The 20146-nt window shown below is 28.6% G+C and overlaps 3 protein-coding genes across 3 annotated transcripts; all 3 read right to left on the bottom strand.

Moving 5' to 3' along the window:
- Nucleotides 1–781: 781 nt before the first annotated feature.
- On the bottom strand, nt 782–1784 carry LOC135948962 (uncharacterized). The gene is made up of 3 exons (XM_065498416.1): nt 1653–1784; nt 1119–1576; nt 782–1055 (listed from the first exon to the last, which is right to left on the bottom strand). The coding sequence occupies exons 1-3, from the start codon at nt 1767–1769 to the stop codon at nt 965–967; spliced, it is 666 nt and encodes a 221-aa protein (XP_065354488.1). The 5' UTR covers nt 1770–1784; the 3' UTR covers nt 782–964.
- Nucleotides 1785–4757: 2973 nt separating this feature from the next.
- Nucleotides 4758–5895, bottom strand: LOC135948883 (bilin-binding protein-like). Its single transcript, XM_065498335.1, has 3 exons — nt 5746–5895; nt 5232–5686; nt 4758–4900 (listed from the first exon to the last, which is right to left on the bottom strand). Exons 1-3 carry the CDS (start codon nt 5860–5862, stop codon nt 4813–4815), a joined length of 660 nt encoding a protein of 219 aa, XP_065354407.1. The 5' UTR covers nt 5863–5895; the 3' UTR covers nt 4758–4812.
- Nucleotides 5896–17723: 11828 nt separating this feature from the next.
- LOC135963366 (uncharacterized) lies at nt 17724–18765 on the bottom strand. The gene is made up of 3 exons (XM_065515185.1): nt 18587–18765; nt 18053–18495; nt 17724–17986 (listed from the first exon to the last, which is right to left on the bottom strand). Exons 1-3 carry the CDS (start codon nt 18713–18715, stop codon nt 17899–17901), a joined length of 660 nt encoding a protein of 219 aa, XP_065371257.1. The 5' UTR covers nt 18716–18765; the 3' UTR covers nt 17724–17898.
- Nucleotides 18766–20146: the final 1381 nt, after the last annotated feature.

Below are 20146 nucleotides of genomic sequence, written 5' to 3' on the forward strand. Positions count from 1 at the left end.
CAGATTCGTGATAGCAACCGAATTTGTTTCCAATCGAATGATTCTGTATTAGTGACCGAATTTTACAGTTGTGAATACAGTATTTTGGAAGGGGTAACTAAAGTTTGGTTGCCTTTACTGAAATTCTTCTTTATCAACTGACTTTCTGTTGATAGAACTGAAAAATTCTATGTCTGCAACCGAATCATTCGATTGGCTACAAATTCAGTTGCTATCACGAATATGTTTTCTCTGTGCAATTTAAAAAAAAATTCTCATTTCTGTTACTCAGACTTCATTACTATGTTAATTCATTCATTAATATGTTATTGTATGTAAATAAAAGAGAAAGTAACAGTTATTAAGAACAAGAACAAATGAATTGTTTATCTCACACCAATCCATTAAAAAACAACAAAAACGAATAAAGGTCATACCAAACCATTTAAATAGAAATCATTTTATAACTGTTATTTTCAGTGATTTATTTTTATCACAAAAATATAAATCACAATTTGGGTTATTTTCCATCTCTGTTTTTAATGTTTACTAAAATATTATTTTTGACAATTAAGCTTTTATGCCTACAAATTTGAGAAAAATACCTAAAAGTTTAAAAGACGATTAAATTAAATAAAGTTTTTTTCAGTTTACCACAATGAAGAATACATTTTCATTAACAAAAGGAATATCTGTTGCAGATTGGATACTGAAGTTATCAATAACGTTTTATTTTTACAATTTTTTTATTGACTTACGCTTACTTGTTTTTATTACTCATAGGAAATTTTGTTTGGTTTTGATAATTTGAAATTCTACATACATAGATACATGCTTTTACCGTACACGTATATATAAAATTAAACCTGTCACATTCTTATCATCAGACATCACTCTCAGTACATACATACATACATACATATTTACATTATTCTATGTGTTTATTTATTGAAATTATTTGTTTCTTGACATTCATAATATGCCTTTAGATGGCAAAAATCACACTGATACACAAAAAGGCAAATAGTGTTGCAATTTTTATTGAGTATGGAGTTGCAGCATCAGAAGTATAACATCTGAAAAATAAATCAGAAAATAAGGTTCTAAATATGTATGTTTATCAGTTAGGCACTACTTACGATGATGATTGATTAACCAATGGCATGTTACCAAATGAGAAATCAGAATATAGAGTAGAGGCTGCGTCTTCTAGTTCAATGAGCTGTGTCATGTTTGGATTACGTTCACGTGTCAGATATATGCCGAAAGATGTCGCCGTATTGGTGACATTTGTATAGCCGCAAATCAAAGCATAGTTTTCGTAATCGGTATTCAAGAGTTTATATACGGCATATTTAGTTGTGTAAGTTCCATCATTGTACGAAATATTGTAGCCATTCATATTATAAACGTTTGAGTTGGCCAACGATACATTGGCATACATGGTTCGATTGGACCATAAATAAGTATTTGAAACTGCGTATGTAATAGCTATTTCCAATACATTTTCCGGTTGTATCTCTGTAAAGTTGACCTTTACGCAGGCAAGACCAGCTAGTGCGGGATTTCTAGCAACTTCCCACCACACTCCACTTAACTGTGCCATTGAGTATATGAATTATCGTCAATATATTTAAAAAATTCAGTAATATTTCTGCGTAGTTTAGACATACCTGAGTAGCATTAAAGGCCATGTTGAACGAATCTGAACATAGCGCTGGTTGACTTTGAGCATCAGCTGAGTTATTTGCGAGGAGCAGCAATCCAATTATTACCAAAAACTTTAACATGTTCGATTGGGTTGACCGTTAATTAATGTGAACGCAATTTCATAGTGGCGATATTTGCCCACTGAAACTACATAAAGTCATATCTTTTTAATTGAGTTCTCTTTTTTTATTAAATTAATCCTGAAATTAAAAACTCATTAACACAGGTGCGTATCTACGCGAAGGCAAAACTATGTGGGCAAAAGAAACACAATTTTGTTTAAATTTGAGTAAATTTTTTTAACGATTTTTTTTTAAAGTAGGACCTCAACCTGTATAGCGGGTTGGAAAATCTTTTAAATTTACCTTCCTTAAGGTAGGGTCACACATGACAAATATTTGACGAAAAAGACGTAACCACTAAATAAAATACATTTGAATTCTTTTATTTATTTCAAAAACTTATTTTACTTAGGATGATTCAAAACAAACAATTTTGTTTTATTTTATTTAATGCTGTTTGATCTTACAAAACACTTGTAAGAGTAAACACGTCAAACAAATTTGTGCTAATAAAAAGTGTGACCCTACCTTATGTTTATAAGCGAGATCCGCGCCTGCACTTTGCTTTACACAATTAGTAAAAACATATTAAAGTCACATGACTTTTAGGGTTTGGGTATTACTAGAGTTTCGTGTTTGGTTTTAATCGAAACCGAAACCGCGGTTTTTCAAGGCCTAAAACCGAAACCGACAATTATTCTTCGGTTTTTACATTTTATATATTTTCAGTAGAAAAATTAAAAATTTAGAAATGAAAAACAAACTTTTTCATCCAATGACTCATCCAAGTATTTCCTGAAGATTGAAATTCAAATGACTGTTTATTTATTTAATTAAAAAAAAGAATGCAAAGTGTTTTTAACAAAGACTTAGTTATTTTCAAATATCCAATAAAAGTATGGAGTACTGGATGACCCGGTGCGCTTCACCACTTCAATTAGAAGAAAGAAATAGAAAGGGAGACTTAATATCCCTTTGTGAATTAATAATAATGCAGGATAACATGTCTCTAGTTTCATGTTAATTGATTCATTGTAATGTGGATTATAGCTCATTCGAAACGTATTATTAGAATTAAAAAAGTACCATAAAGACCCACATTTTGTATTCACACTCAGCCCATTATTAATGAAAATGCAAAAGAAATGTACCACTAAAGCAGTGTTCCCAATTTAGCCCAAAAAGGGCTAAATTTAGCCCTTTTCAATCTTGTTTAGCCACAAAAAAATTAATTTAGCCTTTAGCCCTTTTTTTAGCCTTTTTTATTTTCATTTAGCCATATATATTTACTCTAATGATCTGAAATTTTAGCTGTTGAAAATTGGTAAAATCAGTTCAAAAAAATTGGCAGGGATAGAGTAAGTTCGGGTAATGTGGTATAGCTGCTTTTCTCTAAAACTAAGAGCATAGGAGTAGCGGTACCAAGCTTAAGAGTTTTATGATCTCAGAAAATTCACATTGGGTGAGTGTACTTCATTTTTGCAGGTCATGGAAATAGTCAGTTGTAAAAAATCAGCATTATCTTATAGTAGACTTTTTTTGTGATCTGTTAAAAATTAATTTTTTTCTACAATCAGGTGTTTTAAACTTCATTAATTTAATTTTAAGGTCAAATGGGAATATTTTGCTATTGAAGAACATATGTAACAATATAGTGTATATGTTTAATTTTATAATAATTTCATTAAACCACGTGGTCGGCTAATGTGGTATAGCTAAAGAATTTCAAACAAATAATATGCCAAAGAAATGTGAAGTATGAATATGGGCAGCGGAAGATTTGAAGAACGCTATCTGAGCTACTAGAAACAACAAATGGAAATTTTTTCGCATCAGTCATTCAATGTCTCCTACGAAGCGAAGAATGTATTGAGGAGCTTCTGGTAAACCATTAAAGATGATTTAAATAAAACGCAACTCATTTACAAATTAAAATACTATGTATCGGTTATGCGGTTTGGTATATAATATTAAAAGAACATGGTGTACCACATTACCCGCCAATTTTTTCAATGGCTTGTTTTTGGGTGTTTTCTCTTTTTCCCAAATTTCTCTGAGACTTGAACTTAGAAGACTGTTTTACTTTCATGGATGTAAACCTAACACTTGTAGTAAAACACCAGCTGAAAACTGTTCCAATCGAATTAAGAATCTAAAAATTATAGTTATAGTTCATTGGGCCAGTCTAATGTTAATATATATATAAATTGCTGGTTATTCCAACCGAATTATTTTTTAATTAACAGTTGTGAATACCATATAAACAGTAGTCTGAATCGAATTACGTGTTACCGACAAAATTCGATTGGCACCAAATTCGGTTGTGAATACGAATCTGTTTTCTCTGTGTGCTAACTAAGGTTTAACTATCAATATTATTTATTAAAATTGAAATTATGCATTTAATAAACAATACCTATACAGAGAAAACAGATTAGTGATAGCAACCGAATTTGTTGCCAATCGAATGATTCGGTTGCACACATAGAATTTTTCAGTTCTAACAACAGAAAGTCAGTTGATAAAGAAGAATTTCAGTTGAGGCAACCAAACTTTAGTTACCCCTTCCAAAATATTGTAGCCACAACTGTAAATTCGGTCAATAAGATAGAATCATTCGATTGGCAACAAATTCGGTTGCTATCACGAATCTGTTTTCTCTGTGTAGACTAGGTTTTGTAATTATATTATATAAACGATAAAACTATTTGATTGAAACAAATAATAATAAAAATTGTTATGTTGTAAAAACAAAAATCTTAAATTTAGAATTTCCCATTTTCCCTGGAATATAAACAATTGATTTCAGGGGAATTCCTGTTAGCGGAACTCTACAGTTAATTACTCCTAAATATTTGTGTTTTAGTTGTTTTGATAATTTCAAACTCTAGATACAAAATATTTCCTTACGCGTATTTCTAAAAATAAAATTAAGCCAAACATGTATGTATGTATTTTTTAAGACATTCTTATCAGACTTTATTAAAAATAAAACAATACATTTTTCTATGTGTCTATTTATTGATATTATTTGTTTGTTAACATTCACAATATGGCCTCTTCAGATGCCATAAATCAGAATGGCATATAAAAATACAAATATTGTCGCAAACATTGAGTATTGAGTTGCAGCACCAGCGGCATAACATCTGAAAAGAAATATGTACATTAGACATGCCCTTAAAAACAGATTTGCTTTGGATGGGTCTTATTTTGTTCGTTAGTAGCTAAAACTAACTACAGCAAAATTTAAGTGAAAATGGTTAACTAGAACACGTGCCGGAAATCGATTGAAAGTTGTAAAATTGGGTAAATAATAGTACTTTTTCCGATATCTTAAAATATTTCCCTATTTAAATACTGTTTTTTAAACATTTTCAATAAACCTAAGCTTCTAGAGAAAATTATCTTTCATATGTTAAACATTTTTTGTTGTTCAATTACGGGCAAATTATACTTTTTAAGTTTGAAAATACTTACGTTGGCGATTGCGTAACCAATGGCAGCGAACCATAAGCGAAATTCGAATATTGAGAAGAGGCAGTCTCTTCTATATCAGTGAGTTGTGTCGCATTTGGATAACGTTCACGTGTCAGTATTATGCCGAAAGACGTTGCATTATTGGTGGCGTTTGTATAGCCACAAAACAAAGCATAGTTTTTGTAATCGGTATTCAAGAGTTTATAGACGGTATATTTAGTGGTGCTGATTCCATCAATATAGGAAATATTGTAGCCATTACTATTACCATTATCATTTGCCAATGATATATTGGCGTACATGGTCTGATTAACCCACAAATAAGAGCTTGAAACTATATTTGTAGTGGCTATTTCCAAGACATTTTCCGGTTGTATCTCTGTAAAGTTTACTTTTACGCAAGCAAGAACAGGTAGTGATGGTTTTCGAGCCACTTCCCACCACACTCCACTCATCTGTGTGATTACGAATTTGAATTAGTGTTATAAAACATTTCTAAATGTTTTTGACATACCTGTGTAACATTAAAATTCATACTGGGCGAATCTGAACATAGAGCTGGTGCATTTTGGGCTTCAGCTGAGTTATATGCAAGGATCAGCAATCCAATTGCTACCAAAAACTTGAACATGTTCGAATACGTTGAACGTTAAATAATGTATGATTAACTACTTCGTAGCGATATTTGGTGAATAAAATTACAAAAAGTCATATTCCAATATCTACCACTGATTTGTGTTTTTTGTAATTGATTTGTTTTTAATATTAAAAACTCATTAACTCATTAACATATATATAGATACACTTTGGAAGGGCTGAGTGCAATGTTTATCAGACACATGACAACACTGTTGGAATTTAAGAAAAGCAATTGATGGAAAAAATGTAACGACTAATTAAAATATATTTTACACTATTTTGAGCAAAAGATTATTAGAAAAAACAATGTTTTACATAGAACTAGATACGAAGCAGACAGAAATATTTGCTAAAAAAGGTGTTTACGCTTATTTGGTTAAATGTTTTCTTTAATTACTGTTAATAAATTAAAGTTAAATTTAGTATTATAATATAGAATATATTATTGCTCATATTTTATATAAAAGGAATATTTTTAATGTTTTAATAATATGTAAGTATGTATATTGAATTAATTGACGCTAACAAGGTCATTCATACATACTATTTACATACGTATTTAGTAAGGGTATTCAATCGATTAACCGTTAATCGGATAACTGATTAATTTTGGACGGTTAAATGTTCGAATAATTTAAAATTGCCGATTTCGAATAACAAATAAACAGACTAATTTGTGTCGATTAACCGATTAAGCGAAATTACTTTTCCAATAAACATGATTAGTGAGTATGTATAACAACTGACATATTTAATTTACATGTCTTTGCAACATGTATAGACGAAACTTTTTTTTTGAAATAAGTCTTTTATCATTAATAAACGAAACTATTAAATTAATCAAAATCTAAAACAATCCAAAAAGGAATATTCTTTATCATGCTTTTGATTTCACCAACATATACAATCAGCGAGAGAGTTTTTTTCCAAGAAAAGTTTTATTAAATCTTAAGAAAAAATCGTTTAAATTATACATATTCTTTTTATAAAAGATTATTTCAGAAGATCTCACTAAAACCCTAAAAAGCTCACACATCGCTCATTTGCTGCAGCAACGTCATAATTCAAAAAAAGTTGTTTCGAGAAAAACGTCTTTGAATGTTTTATGACATTTACTATTTCTTAAATAAATTTTGAACAAATCATGCGATTTCAGAAATATAAATAACAGATTTTAATATCTTTCTAATCTGTATTTAACTCAAATTTTTACTTATCAAATATACGAGAAAACTTGAATTTTAATTTTGATGTTTACAACAAAAAAACACTCTCACACAAAGAATAATTGACTTTTTTGAAAACTGATGAAACTATATTAAAGATTATAGAACGGCGCATATTTTGTATTACTCAGTTCAAAAAACACGGATTTTGAGTTATGACGTTGTTGCAGCAAATTGGCGATATGTTTACAAAAATGATCTCAAATACCTTATTTTCTGTTTTTTATATTTTTGTACACAAAATTCGTTGTTATATTTTCAATTTAAAATTAAAATAGAAATTATTCGGTTAATGGAATAATTTTAAATTAAATCTCGATTATTTATTTGCTCGATTAACCGATTAAACCAGAAACCCGATTAATTGAATACCCTAGTATTTAGCATTATGCAACATCTGAGAAAGTTATGTATAAATTGTTTATTATTATATACAAATATAATTTATTGGCATTAATATCGTATTATTATGAGTAACATTATTTAAAAAACACACCCAGAAGTTCTTGGTGAAACTTTGGTCCGAAACTAGTTAATTTCCCTATCACTTAGGGTGACAACACTAGTACATACATATGTGACTAGTTATTTCAACATGTACAGCTGCTAATTTACCTCAAATAGTCAGCTATGAAGACATCATCATCAGTCGAATAACCGATTACTTGTAACCAAACCTTCGACAACTTTCCAATAGGTTATTTCTGGTGGGTAAAATAACTACTTTGGAAGCGTTTGAAGTGACAGTTAACTTTACTTTAGGTTACATACATATATATATAAATCCAGTTTGTACGAATTACATACAAAAAAGTGCTATATATGTATAATAAACCTTTAAAGTGACTAAACTCGAGATTACACAGAGAAAACAGATTCGTGATGGCAACCGAATTTGTTGCCAATCGAATGATTCTACCTTAGTAACCGAATTTTATAGTTGTGGGTAAAAAATTTTAGTAGGGGTAACAAAAATTTGGTTATTTCAACTGAAATTCTTCTTTATTAACTGACATTCTGTTGAAAGAACCGACAAATTCTATGTGAGCAACCGAATCATTCGAATATACGAATACGAATCAGTTTTCTCTGTGTACTTATAGAAACATAAGTGACAATTGACTTCACTCTTGATTACCTGGGATGTTTAAAGTATCAGTTACCAGAAATCCGCCATATAATGGAAAACTGGATAAAAAAATGTAAAATTTTAATTTATTAGTTTTAGATATTGTTACGAAATTGTACTTGAATTCAAATATAAAGATTTTAAGGGCTGATATAAAAGTAGCATAATGCTTTCAAATAACAGTGCTGTAATAGCAAACTGTAACATATCTGTGGGCATTATTAAATAAAAGCTTTCAGTTGACTATTGATCGTAAGTTGGCAACGCTGTTTGAATTCGAATATTCAGTTAAGGAACATTGTAGAAATAGAGCTTTCTAGATGGTAATGCAGTGTTATAAATAGTGGCAGAGGTTGCAGTCGTTAGTGAGTTTATCAGAGACGATTTTCGAATAAACATCAACTGAGTGCCTTAAAGTGTGTTGTGTTTTTCAATTGAATTCGTGTACATTATAAAGTGTGTTTATTTCTGCGAATTTATAAACGTGTATAAAAAAACACTGAGTGACTATTTAATTCTGTTGTTGTTGTACATTTTAAATAAATAAAGAGTTGTTACAATTTTTAAACTACTAAACGGCTTTTATTTGAATTCAAAAGTATCCGGTTTTTTTAAAGGAAATAAACCAGCGTTTTGAAAAGGTTAAAACGTAACAATATAAAAGAAAAAAAGACCCAGCCCAAAATAATGTTAATTTTCATACTCGCATTATTTGATAAATATTTATTTATCATTTGTACACTTGTAATAACAAATTAATGTCTCGAATTTTCTACTACATACATATGTATATGTAAACTATATATACATACATATATAAATAAAAGATAATAAATAATTCACCTTCCATTCTTGTAGCTTGTCAGCTGATAACAATTCTTTACTGTGATATTATAAGTCTATAAGTATCTATTCCAAGAACAAAATGTAAAATATCAAGTGGATGTATGAACTTAATAGTGTTCGAAAAAATAAATTTTTAAATTTTAATCAGAACTCTCTAAGAAATTGTTGTATGCTGAATAGAAATTTTATTTTCATGTAAAAATATTTTCGAAACATATACATATTTTTTATTTCAGGACCGATGTGGCACGTTTTAGCGATATTTGATTGTCCTAATATTTTGCCGAACTGCGGATGGATGACATGGTATGAACGAGTATGATAGAAACATATTTCATTTTCAATTATGCATATTTTTATTGATTTTAGATAGTAGTAGTTTGTAACCTACTGTTAGCATTATTAGTTCAGATACTCGACTTTCAATGTTGCTACATATGTATGTATGTTTAAATATATCATACGAATGTTTATGGATGTATGTAGTATATTGTATAGCAGGAAATACCTTTATCATTGGTAATTAAGACGGACATAATTTTAACTTGTACAATAAATCACTTCTTCGCAATTAAATCATTTAGCACTCACATGATAAATACAATTTATTGAATGGTATTAATATTTATGAACACACTCTGGCGCATTTATATAGAGCTACATTTTATGTTCAAAGTAAAAAATAAAATTGAATATAAACATTTTACGAAATAATCGCAAGAGCTGTTATTTTCAAAACTAAGATATATTTCATTGCTTAAGCGTTTTTGCTTTTACTCGTTTCGTATGAAGTAAAATGATAACAAAAGCAGCAATGTTGTACTTCATTCAGTTTTGTACATATATAATGAATCGCCTTTATTTAATTTAATTATTTTATGTTTTTCAGGCATAACGAAGAAATGTATGAATTAGACTTGCCAATCGTCCAGTTTTCGTCGGGACAGACCAGTTTTAGAGTCGAATGTCCCGTGTCCCGGCGATACTCTGAACGGGACGCCATTTGTCCCGTTTTGAAAAAAAAACATACCTTTTACATTAATTACCACAAAAAATATAAAAAATCGAGAAGTTTAGCGTTTTTTGTTACGTTATTACCTTTTGAAAACGGTGGTTTATTTCCTTTAAATAAACCGGATACTTTTGATTTCAAATATTTATTTTGATATACAATGGCTCACAGCTTATTTCAACCAGCACCTTTAAAACAAATTTAACTAATACAATTTCGAAACGAAACAAGATATTGAAAAATGAGAGTTTATAGAACATGTTCAAGTATGAAACAAAAGTTTTATTCAGTCTCAAGTTCACACTCTAAAAAACTTACATACTAAAACCCAAAAATATAAGATTTTTTTTTAAAGGCGCTGCACGTTGTGTTCAAATAGTATAAAAGTGATGATTTATTGAAATTTATAAATAAAGGTTTTATAATAAATATTGGTATAGGGTAAAAGTAGATAAAATTCTATATCACTAGCTATAAAAATAAATCAACTAAGTTGTTTACTTTATTTTCAGTGAGCGGTCTGCAAATTATTGCAGTTTTTAAAAAATGTGATAAATTGGACGTTTTTACAATTCAAGCGATTATTATTTATATATTATTATTGTTAGTATTAAATCTATTAAAAGTAAATATTTTATAATGGAACCTTCAACGTCAGGTATTAAAGTATATAGTAAAATTTTTCTTATAAAAAGTTATGTGTATATACTTTTAATAATTTTTTTAAAAAAGGTCCAACATTGGGATAATTTCCGCTTTAATGAGCCACAAGTATTAAGTTAGTAATTGTTGAAATTAGTTTTATAGATTTTAGAATATTTAGTATAGGATATCAGCTTATATTTAAGAAAAAAAAAGTCCAGACAATGCCCGGTCCTTTTTTTATTTTAATTTTTGTGTAAAAACTCTGGATGTCATTTATTACAAGACCAGTATGATAACGATGGAGATAGTGATGATGATAATGATGAAGAAGATTATAATAATGATGATGAAGATAATGATTATGATGAAGCTTATGATAATTGGGATATTTGTGATGTATTTGAGAATGCAAAATAATACAAATATTTTTTATTAAAAATGTAAAACGAAACTAAAAATTCCCCCAAAACTTTTAAATTTAAATTTTTACATTTACTGAATTTAGTGAAAGAAAAACTGCATACAAATTTATACTAATAGGAAGACATATTAACTTATTCTTTAAATTTATTTTGATTTCAAAGTTACAGCTGTGTTTTTATGAATTTATGTATATTCATTACAAAAATGTATAATATTCTCTTTTGTGACTTTTATGAAAAAAATTTTAAATTTATAAAATATTGTGAAAAAAAAAAATTAAAATTTAAGTTAAATTTATACTAAATAAATACATATAATAAATTTATTTTTTGAATTTTTAATAGCACATTAAGTATGCTTTAATTTCCAATTTTCTTCATTAATTTATCGATTCCGAAGTTACAGCATAAATTGTGAACAAAGGTCTTTTTTTCCAAAAAACAATAATGCGCTTAAAGGGTTATATACCCTTCACCAAAGTATACCTTAATTGTATGTTGAAAAAAAATAACAACAAAAATAAAAAAACCAAACGCACTCTAATATATGGGGAATTTCATGTCAAGTGAACCAACTTTTGAAATCGATGTCTTCCGATCGGGATGAAATTTGCACCAAGGTTAGCTCTATTGGATAGTAACTCAGACACAATTTTTCAACAACATCGGTCGAGAACTCTCTGAGTTATAGGGGGTAAAATTTTGACAATTTGGTCAAACAGGGGTTTTTTCTTATCCATGTAACTTATTACCTATTGTTCTTAGCAAAATGTGTCCCAAATAGTATAGATAGCTATTTCTTCGATCTTTCGAAAAAAAATATTTAAAAAAAAAAATAAAAAATTTTTAATATTTTTTTTCCGAAATCAAAAACTTTTTTGACTTTTTTCTTTTTTTTTTTTCTTAAAATAAAGTTTAGATATTTTCCTTGAACACCTACTTGGTCGCTTAGTGGGATGCGAGTGGGATATCTATCAAAATAAATATTTTGTAACTCAAAACATAAAATTTTTGACTTTTTTTGCAAAATCAAAAACTTTGTTGACTTTTTTTTTCAAAATGGACCCTTTTTTAATCTTTTTTTTTAGGTCAAACAAAAGCTTAGATATTATCCTTGAAGACCCTTTTGGTCGCTTAGTGGGATGCGAGTGGGATATCTATCAAAATAAATATTTTGTAACGCAAGACATACAATTTTTTAATTTTTTTTTGCAAAATCAAAATTTTTTTCCAATATGGGCCCTTTTTTAATTTTTTTTTTTTGCTCAAAAGGAAGCCTAGGTCCATTCCTTTAAGATATTTTTAGTCCCTTAGTGGGATGCGAGTGGGATATCTATCAAAATAAATATTTTGTAACAATTTTTTAATTTTTTTTGCAAAATCGAAATTTTTTTCCAATATGGGACTTTTTTTTAAAAATTTTTTTTTGCTCAAAAGAAAGCTTAGGTCTTTTCCTTTAAGACCTATTTTGTCACTTAGGAAGATGTGAGTAGGATATCTATTAAAATAAAAATGTTGTAACTCAAGACATTCAATTATTGACTTTTTTTTTGCAAATTCGAATTTTTTTTCAAAATGGGCCCTTTTTTAAAAATTTTTTTTTTAGTCAAAAGAAAGCTTAGGTCCATTCCTTTAAGATATTTTAGGTCCCTTAGTGGGATACGAGTGGGATATCTATCAAAATAAATATTTTGTAACTCAAGATATACAATTTTTGATTTTTTGGCAAAATCAAAAACTTTTTTGACTTTTTTTTAAAATGGGCCCTTTTTGTAATTTTTTTTTTTGCTATAAAGAAAGCTTAGGCCTATTCCTTTAAGATGGTTTTGATCGCTTAGTGGGATGCGAGTGGGATATATATCAAAATAAATGTTTTGTAACTCAAGACATACAATTTTTGTGTTAAAACATTTATTTTGATAGATATCCCACTCGCATCCCACTAAGGGACTAAAAATATCTTAAAGGAATGGACCTAGGCTTTCTTTTGAGCAAAAAAAAAAATTAAAAAAGGGCCCATATTGGAAAAAAATTTTGATTTTGCAAAAAAAAATTAAAAAAATTTTATGTCTTGCGTTACAAAATATTTATTTTGATAGATATCCCACTCGCATCCCACTAAGCGATCAAAACCATCTTAAAGGAATAGGCCTAAGCTTTCTTTATAGCAAAAAAAAAAATTACAAAAAGGGCCCATTTTAAAAAAAAGTCAAAAAAGTTTTTGATTTTGCCAAAAAATCAAAAATTGTATATCTTGAGTTACAAAATATTTATTTTGATAGATATCCCACTCGTATCCCACTAAGGGACCTAAAATATCTTAAAGGAATGGACCTAAGCTTTCTTTTGACTAAAAAAAAATTTTTAAAAAAGGGCCCATTTTGAAAAAAAATTCGAATTTGCAAAAAAAAAGTCAATAATTGAATGTCTTGAGTTACAACATTTTTATTTTAATAGATATCCTTTCTTTTGACTACAAAAAAAATTTAAAAAAAAGGGCCCATTTGGAAAAAAAATCGTATTTGCAAAAAAAAAGTCAAAAATTGTAAGTCTTGAGTTAAAAAATATTTATTTTGATAGATATCCCACTCGCATCCCACTAAGCGACCAAAAGGGTCTTCAAGGATAATATCTAAGCTTTTGTTTGACCTAAAAAAAAGATTAAAAAAGGGTCCATTTTGAAAAAAAAAAGTCAACAAAGTTTTTGATTTTGCAAAAAAAGTCAAAAATTTTATGTTTTGAGTTACAAAATATTTATTTTGATAGATATCCCACTCGCATCCCACTAAGCGACCAAGTAGGTGTTCAAGGAAAATATCTAAACTTTATTTTAAGAAAAAAAAAAAAAAAAAAAAAAAAAAAGAGAAAAAATTTAAAAAAAAAGTCAAAAATGTTTTTGATATCGGAAAAAAAATATTAAAAATTTTTTATTTTTTTTTTTAAATATTTTTTTTCGAAAGATCGAAGAAATAGCTATCTAGACTATTTGGGACACATTTTGCTAAGAACAATAGGTAATAAGTTACATGGATAAGAAAAAACCCCTGTTTGACCAAATTGTCAAAATTTTACCCCCTATAACTCAGAGAGTTCTCGACCGATGTTGTTGAAAAATTGTGTCTGAGTTACTATCCAATAGAGCTAACCTTGGTGCAAATTTCATCCCGATCGGAAGACATCGATTTCAAAAGTTGTTCACTTGACATGAAATGCCCCATATACAAATTATGCACGCGTGTGTTTGATTTGTAATTCTCATTTCATTCCACATTGTAGATTCTAGCCAACAAGGACATTCTACAATGTAGAATGTTGTTGTTGGGTGTTTGTACTGTTTACCAGTGTTGCCAAAACGGCGGGTTTTCATCTAGATTTGGAGGTATTTTTTCGTCGTTAGCGGGTATTTTTCGGAAAAAACCGCTAAGTGGTTTTTCTAGCTGCAAATTTTTTTCATTTGGCTGTTTTTAGCTTTTTTATATCTTGTATTTATATAAACGAAACAAGAAAAATAAAATTTTTCGAATATTTTTAAGTGTATGCCAGTATCCATGTGAAAGCGGACAGTAGTCGGATTTACCATCTCCGATTTTAATGAAATTTACCACATACATAATATATTCTTCATATCAGTGACTTTTTCAATGGAAACTCATTTCGATGTAAAAATATTGCGATTTGAAATTTGAAAAATTTGTTAAATTTGTCTAAAATTATATGCACATAATTGTGCAAAACTTTGAAACTACTCAAAGACCAGTATAATTTTTTACTCCAATTTAAAGCCAACGATATTGTTCTTAAAATGGTGTGAAAGAAATTGTTTACTTCCAAAAGGTTAAAGGACAATTTTCGGAGTTTATATTTCAATGTAAAAAATATCATAGATCGCGGTGTTAAATATTAATAAAGAACACGGTATGAGGACACCTAAACTCTCTACTATATTCGTGCAAAAAAAAATTCGATGGAGACTCGATTAGTTCAAACGTTATTAAAAGTATGTATGTTTTTACATATATTTTTTTTTTTTGTGGTTTATCGATAAATGGTGTTTGGCAAATATCTAAAAAATCTAAGCGCCTTAATGACTTAACATAAATACAGTTCTAAATCGAATGTTTTGAAAATTACATTAAGCCTAAAGCTACGTATACACGGTTGTCATATTCTTACAATAGACAATCTTCAATAACATCTACATTATTACTTAGGTGGACAAATCTTTCAAATACTACATCGTTTTGGGTTAAGCTTTTCTAGTATCAGGATTCCGCAGAAAATAAAACTAGCTGAACTAGCTGATTTTACTTTGCAAATTATTTGTATGCCATGATTAAATGTGGAGCGAGTTTTTAGTCATTGTACAATCAAAGTAAAGAACTTGTTTGCTACGAATTTGAAGTCTCAAGAAAGTTTTTAACTTTAATTGGTACCTCAGAAATATACTCAAAATGATAATTTCTAATGGATTGATCTTAATTAATTTTAATATATAACGGTTTTGGCACACATTTTAATTTAAAATTGAATTATTTTTGTTTTAAAGCAGTTTTGCTTCATAAATCGTTAAATAAAAATCTAGCTGTTTTAATCAATGGTTTTATTTAAAGATTTAGTTGTTACTGGCTTTATTTTAAGTGCAATCTGGAGGGATATGGTCTTAAAGTTTTGGCAACACTGCTGTTTACGTATGATAGAGTTGCTCATATGAGAACACATTATAAACAACTCTCTATATTTTGTTAGAGAATAAGATTTACAAAGAAACAAAATAGAATTGGTGAATATACTCAATGTGTATTACACACATCTACAATGTAGATGTGTAGATTCTACATACATATATACACACAACTAAACTTTTGTTTTCTTTTTATTATGCTATTATATATTTACATGGGTTTGTTGCATATATTTCGGCCATTTGTGGACCAATTTTCTCGATTTTAAATAGCAACCGAGCCGGAAGAATTCCGGAGATTTTGATGTATCAATCTTGTTTGTAAGTTATTTAGGAGATTTGGAAGGTTGATTTCAACACACAGACGGACTGACGGACAGACGGACATGGCTATATAGACTCCGCTATCTATAACGATCCAGAATATATATACAAATGAAAAATGTAGAAATTACAAACGTAATGACAAACTTATATATACCCTTGCCACTCATGGTGAAGTGTATAATAAGCACATAAACAACATCAACTTCATGTTTAATTTCATAATATACAGCGCACTCGCGATAATATGAACACCCCAAAATATGAACAACTGCTTAATAATTTTTGAACTTCCCTAGCTGTGGATATGAATTAGATGCTATTCGCAAATATGAACAATCTTGCAAAACTGAACTGGTCTGGTTTTAATTAGTTCATATTATCGCGAGTGCACTGTATATATGTATATTCCTTCAATTTAAATTCGTGTTAAAATTTGTTTCTGTGTTTAATGCAACAAATCAAATAGCTTGTTGATTCGCTTGTTTGTTTTTACCATTTTTGTAGCATTAGAAATTTGAAACAAAAATGTAATTAAAATAATGCTAAACAGACTTACATGTTCTAATGCATTTTTTTTTAAATTAAGTAGAGTTTTTTGCCATTTATGGCCAAAAGGCTAGCTAAAAATTTAATTTTTAACAAAGTTTCTGTATTTTGAAAAATATATAAAAAAGTTCTTAAAAGTATTTATTTGAATGAGTTTATTCATTATTTTCTATTTACAATCGATTCAAGTGTAATGCCTACTTACCTTATTCTATTACCTGCCAGTGTACCTAGTGCATTTGGAATGCCAAAACAACTTATATACATACATACATATGTATGGATACATGTATACATACCGATAAAGTAAACCAAAAAAAAATTAATTTATCTTTTATTCCGCTCTTATCAAAATAATAAAAACTAAAACAAAATTAATTTGTTTTTGCAAAACAAAAATGATTCACACAATATTTGCATTGTTTATTTGGTTTCTTTATATTGATTGTGTTAAATTGTAATCGTTTTTATGAGTATGAGAAGGGGTTTCTTGTTGGGTACGAATACTATTCTTATCTTATCAGTTTTAACAGTTTGCACCATGTTGGTTTATTTCGTGGGGAATTGGGTAGCGAGACAATTAAAAGAAAGAAAAAAGAACAACATAAAAAGTTTAATAATTAATTATGTATGAGTGTATCTTACAAATACATACATTCATATCAAGGTGTGAACAATTTCCAATATTAAAGACGTAAAAAGTAAAATGGAAAATGAATAATGAACAACGAACAATGTTTATTTAACAAATTGAAAATTAAGAGATGTAATGGTGGAACAAAACTCTAATATGTAGTATTATGGGCTGTTTTTCTATAGCGAACGAGTACTTTGAGTGGAAATTTAACATGTGTTTTGTTATTGTAACAAAAACAAAATACATGTAAAACGTCCACTCAAAACGCTCATTCGCTATAGAAAAACAGCACATTAGTCTGTAAATGACTAGACGTTAGAATTCATATTTTTATACATTTTCGAGGATGTCAATAAGGGAATATTCAATCAAACAATTGTACTTTCGATTTTATAGCAATTGTGCAGACACTAATGCGGAATTTTATTATTCTTATTTATAGAATATTTAAATGTTTAAAAATTCTGTCCAACATTATTTGTTTTATACATATGTATGAAGTTATTTAAAAATTGAAATATAATAAATTAAAATAATTGTACATAATTATTTAGCGATTAATACGCAAACTTGAGAAGGGCGTAGAAGACTGCAAATAATGTTGCAAGAACGGGAACTGAAGTAGTAGCAGAGTTAGCATAGCAACTGGAAAAGAGAATTAATTTTAAAAGTTAATCTTCAAAAGTTCACAATTTATTTGTTATAACTTACGATATAGATTGTGTTATATTGGCGGCGGAGCTATCATTGAAGCCGGGAAGGATTTGGGAAGCATTGCTTTTAACCTCCATTAACCAGGTGGCGTTGGCAATTTGTTTGCGAGTTAAAATTACACCGAATGAGGTTGAGGGATCATTTGTGTTGGTAAAACCACATAAAACGACATTCGTATTATAATCAGTGCTCAAAATTTTGTAGGTTGCGTTGACACCGTTGGTATTGTTGTAGGTCACATTGAATCCAGTGTTGGCGTTGATCTCACTAATGTTTACATTGGCCTGGGTGTTTTTATCCATCAACAAGCCACTTTGTGAGGCAGAATACATTGACATTACTTTGAGTTGCGTCTGATTATTGACAACATCGACATGAATATGAACGCAGGAAACATTTCTGGCAGGAGCACGGAATTCTTCATACCAGTCTCCAGCAAACTATGTTTAAAAATCAGTTGATTAAAAAAAACATTGTTTCTTTTCTGTGTTGTTATTTTTTATTTTTTTTTTTTTTGTATTTAAAACTTACCAAAGTGGCATTGACATTTGTCATGCCAGTAGCTGTTTGACATGTTGTGGGTGGATTAGATTGAGCCTGAATACCTAAAACACTCACAATTGCAACTAAGGCTACAGCCAACATTTTAGTTTGAAACATTTTTATTATAATTATTTGTATTTACTGAGTTTTTATATTTTAATTTATATATATATAATCGCTAATATCCTTTTATATTCGAATAAGGAATGAATGTCTTTCTATATACTAGTTTGCGTTGTTCACCCGTATCGGTCGTCTGTGAAAATATGACTGAAATTCCAACCATAATGTTTATAATAATTTATATTTCAATGTTTTTTTTTCTGTCGTATACATATATCAGTATATCAGTATCTTCTTCATGATTTTTTATCTTTCCTACAAGTGGGCTTCATACCAAAGCTTATTTTGTGGTAGCTCCAATAAGATAACAATTATTTCATACATACACAAATACTATAGATTTGTACATACATATACAGAGTATATGTATGTATGTATATTTGTATGAACGTTAATGAAAGTATTAAGCCATTTTCCCGTTACACTCGAACTTGTGCATGAGTAATAAATGCTCTTCTTCTTTTGAATTTATACACATGTCTTGTGTTTTTTTTTCTTTTTTTAATTCTAGTCATTTTTGGGGACTTTTTTAAAAGGTTCATTTTCCAAAGTTTAATCTTTTTCCAGGTACGTTTGGATAAGAGGCGACTACTTGAATGTTTTTATGTGTTCAAGAGTTAATTAAAAATATATAATTGCTCAATTGTACTCATAAAAAAAATTCAGTGATTGCAAAAAAAAATCTAACCTTCTGTTATGTTTTTTTTCTTTAATATTTTTGTTTTTTATCTAAAATATATATGAGCAATACCACTTGGAAATTAATTCAGCCACCAATTCAATAACTAAATCTTCACCTGGCCTGCAATAAGGCCTGCTCCTTTTGCTTGAAATACTTGGTTAACTACTTTTACTAAAGTAGACTAGAATGTATAAAATATATCAGTTCGCATCAGAGTTTATGTACTTGTTAAACTCAGATGAGAACTCTGCAGAATATTCAAAATATTTAGAACGATGTTTCCGAAAATGTTTTGAGTCTAGTGGGAACCGTTCGTACATAAAATATCATTTGAAAAGAATTGTGATATTTATGGAAATGTTTACTATTTGGAAATATTTATAGTAAGTAATTTTCGAAATTTGTGCTAAATATCATATTTAAAACATGGTCAATATGGGTATCAATAACAATTTTTGAGAATTAATGATTTCCCAACATTTTCTTAAGAGTTGTGGTAAGATAAGTTATTTATTCTATCACTAATAGGGTTGTCAATTATTCGAGTTTAATTTTAATCGAATAAAAGTTTATAATTTCTTTATTATTCGTGTGATAAATCAATTTTTAAAATTTCCTCGACTATTCGAACGAATAACGACTAAAAAATATTATTCGAATAATTTAATAAAACCAGAAAATTTTAATAATTTGTTTGTTAACAATGAACAAAAATACAAAATTAATAATATTTGAATGTAAAT

This window comes from Calliphora vicina, chromosome 1, assembly GCF_958450345.1.
Source record: "Calliphora vicina chromosome 1, idCalVici1.1, whole genome shotgun sequence".
NCBI classification, from domain to species: domain Eukaryota; kingdom Metazoa; phylum Arthropoda; class Insecta; order Diptera; family Calliphoridae; genus Calliphora; species Calliphora vicina.

Bases quoted from the DNA above. Each gene is read 5' to 3' on its own strand.
- LOC135948883 (XM_065498335.1), bottom strand. From the start codon at position 5,862: ATGTTCAAGTTTTTGGTAGCAATTGGATTGCTGATCCTTGCATATAAC. The intron at 5,687-5,745 runs GTATGTCAAAAA...GTAATCACACAG, and splicing joins TGAATTTTAATGTTACACAG to ATGAGTGGAGTGTGGTGGGA. The intron at 4,901-5,231 runs GTAAGTATTTTC...ATTTCTTTTCAG, and splicing joins TTGGTTACGCAATCGCCAAC to ATGTTATGCCGCTGGTGCTG.
- LOC135948962 (XM_065498416.1), bottom strand. From the start codon at position 1,769: ATGTTAAAGTTTTTGGTAATAATTGGATTGCTGCTCCTCGCAAATAAC. The intron at 1,577-1,652 runs GTATGTCTAAAC...TCAATGGCACAG, and splicing joins TGGCCTTTAATGCTACTCAG to TTAAGTGGAGTGTGGTGGGA. The intron at 1,056-1,118 runs GTAAGTAGTGCC...TTTATTTTTCAG, and splicing joins TTGGTTAATCAATCATCATC to ATGTTATACTTCTGATGCTG.
- LOC135963366 (XM_065515185.1), bottom strand. From the start codon at position 18,715: ATGTTTCAAACTAAAATGTTGGCTGTAGCCTTAGTTGCAATTGTGAGT. The intron at 18,496-18,586 runs GTAAGTTTTAAA...TTTTAAACATAG, and splicing joins CAAATGTCAATGCCACTTTG to TTTGCTGGAGACTGGTATGA. The intron at 17,987-18,052 runs GTAAGTTATAAC...TCTCTTTTCCAG, and splicing joins AATATAACACAATCTATATC to TTGCTATGCTAACTCTGCTA.